This window comes from Asterias amurensis, chromosome 11, assembly GCF_032118995.1.
Source record: "Asterias amurensis chromosome 11, ASM3211899v1".
Taxonomy (NCBI): domain Eukaryota; kingdom Metazoa; phylum Echinodermata; class Asteroidea; order Forcipulatida; family Asteriidae; genus Asterias; species Asterias amurensis.
The window spans coordinates 21,311,969-21,318,967 of record NC_092658.1 but is presented as its reverse complement, the minus strand read 5'-3'; the positions used below and the strand labels follow the sequence as shown (position 1 = coordinate 21,318,967).

The window sequence follows — 6,999 nt, the reverse complement described above, 5'->3', positions numbered from 1 at the left end:
ATGTTTCTCCTAGCTGAGATGACTGACACAGTGCGCATTGAACCCTGGTTGTTCAATGTCCCACTCAATGATGCCATTGCAGAAGAACTCAACAAAAAGTTAGCAAATAAAGTACGTAAAAGAAGAGTGAGGTTATTTTCACGATTTGTTTTATGGTGTAGGGTTTTATATTGTTCCGTTTGTTAATAATCAAGACAACCATTGCTTCGTCCTTCGGATGGGATGTAAAGCCATTGGTCCCATGTGTTGTGTACCGCATGTAAAAGAACCCAGTGCACTTATCGAAAAGAGAGGGGGTTTGCCCCGGTGTTCCTGGCTGTGGCTGATGTTTGGGCCGTAGCACCTTGTAAACACTTGTAAGGTGCTACATAATTGGGTCTCAGAATTCATCACTGCAATAACCTTTATCTTTCTGAAAGTTTGTATATATACTCAGCGCCTTGAGTACCTTGTTTGGTAGATACACGCGCTATATAAGACTTCGATATTAGATTAAAAACTAAATGACTATCAAGTTAATCTCCTGATTGAACACGGTCGGCCATTTATGGGAGTCAAAAAATTGACTCCCATAAATGGCCGACCGTGTTAGTCGACGAGGTAAAAGGAAAACCGTGCAATTTCGAGGCATGTTTGTGTGGATCATTGTATTCTACTTTTACAACATCTTTCTAATCATATGCATTTTATAAAAAAACAGTTACAAACGCTTTTCAAAGACCAACTCGACCAATCCAAGGCAACGTGTTCCTTTAAGGTCTTCTAACACCCCTGTAGTTTGTTATTTCTTAGGAATCCTTTCCAATAAACATTGCACTTGTATAATTCTAGTGTGGTTAGTTTTGTTCTCTCATCACAAGTTTTCAAAACATTTATACTCTCGGTAAGCTGCTAAAACTGCACAACAAACACTTTACTCAGAATGGATGACTGTTGGCTTTGAAATCTCCTCATTAATGGCAGAGATAAGCTTTTCTTTTGTAGAAGCAGCGTGACAAATGGTCACATGATTGTTCATACCATGGTATTGAAATTATAAACCAAGCACCTCGGTATCTCTAAAACAGCTTTGTTTCATATCAATTGAACAAATACGGTATACAAGAAAACCGAATAACAACCCATTGCTTAATCAAAGGCAGTGGACACTATTGGTAATTACTCAAAATAATTATTATCATAAAATCTTTCTTGATTACGAGTAATGGGGAGAGGTTGATAGTATAAAACATTGTGAGAAACGGCTCCCTCTGAAGTGACGTAGTTTTTGAGAAAGAAGTAATTTTCCACAAATTTGATTTCAAAACCTCAGATTTAGAATTTGAGGTCTCGAAATCGAGCATGTGAAAACACAACTTCGTGCGACAAGGGTGTTTTTTTTCCCATTAATATCTCGCAACTTCAACGACCGATTAAGCTCAAATTTTCACAGGTTTGTTATTTTATGCATATGTTGAGATACACCAACTGTCAAGACTAGTCTTTCACAATTACCAATAGTGTCCACTGCTTTAAGGGTAGATTCACTGTGTCATTTTAGTCAAGAACATTAATGAGGGAAATTGTTAAACACGTAAATTTCTTAATTTCAGGTTGTACATAACGTTGGGTTGTGTATTGTTCTTCACGACATCATCAAGTTGGAAGACTCACATATATTTCCTGGTGATGGATCATCTCATACCAAGGTACGTTGAGTTGTTTCACACAGCCGATTGATGCGATTATCGGTGCGATCGTCACAACACCTCCTTGCAGTACACCCTGTTAATATGCATACCTATTGAGACCGTTCCTTTGTGGCTTCGGCTCCAACTCTGTGGAATTCTCTGCCCTTGACGATCAGGAATACATCTTCCCTTGATGATTTCAAGAGTGCCTTAAAGACACACCTTTTCTTATAATAGTTAACCATTCTTGTATTGTTGTGTCGTTATGCATGTAGTGGTGTTATTTGTCCCCTTATATTTATGTTGTTGTAAATTGTATAGTGTACTTCTTTGTAAAGCGCTTAGAGAATTATGTGTTAATTATTAGGCGCTATGTAAATCGAAAGTTATTATTATTATTATTATTATAAATGCAGTTGCGATTTTTTTTAAAGTAGGTCACGATCGCAGTAACATTTAATCAGGATCTTTAGCTATTTCATAACTACATTTGTAGGATAACTACATTTGTAGGATAGCTTTCACAAGAGAGGGTTTTGCTATATTTTTATCCTGATTGCGAAAAATCACAAAGTATTTTGGTTAAAAAGCTCTCATGTGAAATGGTGTGTGTGTCCACACTTATCCTTTCTAATAGAGCTAAGTTGAACCAAGTCAACATGTCAACATCTGTGATGTTAACCGGTGTACATTACCTTGATCATTTCCAGCGCTTGGTATGAAATAGCCACGGGTTCAAGGGAACAGTGAAGAATGTTTTCTTATTGAACAACTGTTTGTCTGCTTATTAAACTATACTTTGGAAAGAGGAATAATCATGTTACCAAGAGAAAACAAAACAATTGTTGCATGCTGTAATTGGTGTCCATGGGTTTTGTACACCCTCGCCTTGGGTGCCATTTTCCCCCTCGGTTGTACAAAACACCATGGACCCCATCACAGCGTGCAACAATTGCATAATGAAGTGATGCAGTTTGTATAATGTACTTCCCCACAACATTGTCTCATGTAACTTTGAAGTTGTTTAAAGAATGTTCCAAAGATGTTTTTCAATGTTGTATTATGATATTTTGTAGGTCAACTTCCGCTATGTGGTGTTTAGACCCTTCATGGATGAGATACTGATTGGTAGAATACGAAGCTGCAGCAGGGAAGGTGTTCACAGTAAGTTTACTCCATAAATCATCTGTAGTGCTAGTAGAACTTGTCCGTTCGAAAATACAGAGCTTTCTGTAACATACGTCAGCATTCTCCCTTAAAGACCCTGGACGCTATTGGTAATTGTCAAAGACCAGTCTTCCCACTTGCTGTATCTCAACATATGCATAAAATAACAATCCTGTGAAAATTTGAGCTCAATTGGTCGACGAAGTTGCGGTATAATAAAGAAAGAAAAAACACCCTTGTCACACAGAATTGTGTGCTTTCCAGATGCTTGATTTCAAGACCTCAAGTTCTAAATCTGAGGTCTCAAAATCAAATTCATGGAAAATTACTTCTTTCTCGGAAACTACTCCACTTCAGAGGGAGCCGTTTCTCACAATATTTTATACTACCAACCTCTCCCCATTACTCATTACGGAGTAAGGTTTTGTGCTAATAATTATTTTGAGTAATTACCAATAGTGTCAACTCCCTTTAAAGGAACACGTTGCATTGGATCGGACGAGTTCGTCTATAAAAAGCGTTTGTATATGAAATGCATTTGGTTAGAAAGATGTCTTAAAAGTAGAATACAATGATCCACACAAATTTGCCTCGAAATTGCACGGTTTTCCTTTTACTTTGTGAACTAATACAGTCGGCCAGTTATGGGAGTCAAATATTTGACTCCCATAAATGACGGGCCGTGTTTGTCGAAGAGGTAAAAGGAAAACCGTGCAAAGACCAACTCGACTGATCCAGGCAACGTGTTCCTTTAACAGTAGTCCGCTGTCCAAATGCCAGATAAAACACCCCAGGACCAGCCGAACTTCACTCAAGTTGTCTGGATGGTTAGTTCAGTTTGGAACAGCTTCCCTGTTTCATTTGACGCAAATTTAACATCTATTAGATTGTGCGTTACCCATTGCTAAAACATAGGATTCGAACTGCCTCTAGCTACCGGGCAAACTCGGTGGTCTAGTTGGTAAGACACTGCTCTAGAATTGCAAGGGTCGTTTGTTCGAATCCCACCCGTGTACTATGCTTGGATTTTTTTCCACAAACTCAGGTAAATGCAGTCTGTACAGTCATAGTATACAGTCTGAGAATCATTGTACGGTGTATATGGGTAAAACCAAAAAGAATATGTCATTTGAAATATTGACTGGTGAAAAAGTGATGGACTAGTGAAATGACAGGCAGACTGGCCCTGCTGGTCAGGCACTTAACATGTAAGGGCAAACTCTGCATTGCAGATAATTAAGAGTCAATATACATAATGAATGTTACAACAAAAATGTTGCTTTTAAAAACCCCTGGTTGAACCACTGTTTTAATTTTGTTGGAGGAAAAGGCACAATAAGTTAACTACCAATATTTAAGTTTAACACAATGTTTTACATCATATGGGGTATTGGTGTGACACCAATCATGTTCATATCATCAAGTTATTATTGTATATTTTCTTTGGCAGTATCTCTAGGTTTCTTTGATGACATCTTGATTCCACCTGAAGCTTTACAACAGCCGTCCAAATTGTATCCTTATAAAAAAAAACACCTTTCCAGTTTTCCAATTACTTTCCCCTCCTGTCCAGCCCCTGTACAGGCTCGATATGTCAAGGAGGCAACAAAAGCGATTGCCTCCATGCCCCCTGGTCAATGCCTTGGTGCCCTTGAAATGCTCGAGTTCCAATTTACAATTTCCTCATAAGGTGTCCTTTACCACGGAGAACACTTGCTCGGTGCCCTTGCCCTTTCAAAAATGAAGCATACATGCTTGCCAATATATAGACATGCAAGATATAGACCTTATGCACAGGACGTCCCTTCAGTAGGGCGCCCTCACCCAGAGATCAAAAGGAGGTTGTTCATTGGCCAATACTGTGCGCCGCGCGTACAAATATGTGCGTTTTGATTGTTTCGTCACCGGTTTTCCTTTAAGATGGCGGTCTGGTTGAACCAAAGGTTAAGAGACAAATCAAGAGATACACTTCGATTTAAAAGTTCATCCCCCTTTTTTCATTGTTTGTCTGTGTAAGTATACTATTGATAACTCATGTTTAATTATTGGATTCTTGTATTGATTTTCTATGTGCTAGTTCTTTATAATCCCTTTTTCTTAGTAGTAAGTAATTCGGCCTTAAGCCACAAAATAATGTTTCCCAGTAAACGGATTAAATCAAATCATAGACAATGGTTTTTTGAAGAGTATTAAATCTCATCTTTTGATATCATACAACAAACAATTATCAATCAAGTCAATACATATAGGTGTCCTTGAAATAGATATGTAGTTCGATGATTGGAACCTTCAGAACTAGTGTTGTCAATCAACGTTTAGTTCTATAAACTTTTAAAGGGAACTTCCGTTTAAATGGTTGAAATATTTCCAGTGATTCCAATCCAAACTGAGAAACAAAACAGTAGTGGAGGATACTCGATGCAATTTCTGGTTCCTTATTTCTCTGTACAAAACGTGGTATGTCATGGCCTAGTGGTTAAGAACACCCAATTCAAGCTCTAGTACAATGTATTTGATCAGCAGAGTGTGGGTTCAAGTCCTGGTCGTTACACTTGTGCCCTCAAGCAAGACAGTTAACCATGATTGCTTTGTAAAAGTTGAGAGATAGTGCTTTCTGCTCTACTAGCCAGGCTTCGGATTCACAATAGCCAAGCCAACATCCATTGGACTGTAAAGGGGGGTCACCCTGTCTTTGCCCCAGGAGAAGTTTACTACGGCCCATGGAAAAATAGTTGATTGTAGCCCACACCTTAAAGTGGCCTCCAGGCCTTGTGTGTCTGACAACAGTAGCTAAGTACAAAAATACTATGCTTACCTGCCAAAGTACCATGCCACATGTACAAATTGTGACTGGTATCCTGCTCATTTTTGCTTAGCAGCAAACCGTTTAGTAATATTTGAGATATTTTCAAAACTCTGGAAATATATCCACACAGGGAGAATAATTCCTTAAGGAATACACCACGGTATCGCTTCTTATATTCAAATTTTGGGTGTTTGATCAGCAGAGTGTGGGTTCGAGTCCCGGTCATGAAACTTGTGTCCCTGAGCAAGACTCTTAACTATAATTGCTTCTCTCTAGCCAGGGGTAAATGGGTACCTGTGAGGGCAGAGATGGTTCTTGTGGTTGGTTTAGCTGAGTAGTGCATGTTTGTCACACAGGCTGTATACCTGAAATGATTTAAGGAATGAAATATATGGCCCAGTGAACAGGGATAATAATGTCAGAGGTGCTTTGATACGCCCTTCAGCCATGATGAAGAAAAATTGGTTATTATTATTACATCCTTAACCTTGTCCACCAGTGATGAAACAGAGCAGGTATGGGTATGGGAGTATGAGACTGAGGAGGGAACCCATGATTTATTCATGGATACCAGTGAAGAAGTCCGGTTCCGAGTTGTGGATGAGACGTTTGTTGATACTACACCAGTAGGACCTGAAGATGTCATACAACCAGGAGCCGAGACTGGGAATGAGCAAGCAAAGAGCAAGAAGTCTCCATACAGCCTCACGGTGTGTACTCTTACAAACTCTTCAGGGCTCTGCTTACCATCGAATTCTGCGCTTACGATCACCATTCTCTGCGTACTGTGCAAGCGCCAAATTTCTGTGCAAGCTGTGTAGGCAAGAAATGGCTAGTAACTCCGAGTGCGCACAAGCACAAATTCCTTGCTTATCTGTGAAATACTCTTGACGGTAGCGCATAATTCCTGCTTTCATAAGTGCTAATTCTTTGGTTGTGGTAAGCAGAGCCATGATACTGGGCCCTGTACTATTTGTACTGGGCCCGATTTCATAGCGCTGCTTAGCGACAGATTTTGTGCTTACTGTGCAATTTCTAAAGTTCTTGTATACACTTCTTCGGTGGTAAGTGGTCTAAGTTGTGAAAATGTGTTATTGCCAATGGTTTGACAGATTTCTAACCAATCAAACTCATCAACTGTTTGTTTCTTTCTTTGCTTTTATAAATAGGGTTCGATTAGTGAACCAGGTCTTGGTTTGCTTACCTGGTGGGCCAGCTAGTACAGTACGTCGGCTAGTAGAGCATAAATCGTCTTTGCTAAATGATGGAGCTTCAACGAGCTGCATGAAGTCTGCATTTTGGAGTGACTTGCAGTATGACGAAGGGGTCACTGATAGAAAGGATCAAACTCCAACA

The 6,999-nt window shown here is 39.3% G+C and overlaps 1 protein-coding gene across 1 annotated transcript; it reads left to right on the top strand.

Annotated features, from left to right (window-relative positions):
- Window positions 1-6,999, top strand: LOC139944433 (DNA-directed RNA polymerase III subunit RPC8-like). Its single transcript, XM_071941452.1, has 6 exons — window positions 1-111; window positions 1,593-1,688; window positions 2,747-2,834; window positions 4,288-4,351; window positions 6,143-6,353; window positions 6,813-6,999. The coding sequence occupies exons 1-6, from the start codon at window positions 1-3 to the stop codon at window positions 6,861-6,863; spliced, it is 621 nt and encodes a 206-aa protein (XP_071797553.1). The 3' UTR covers window positions 6,864-6,999.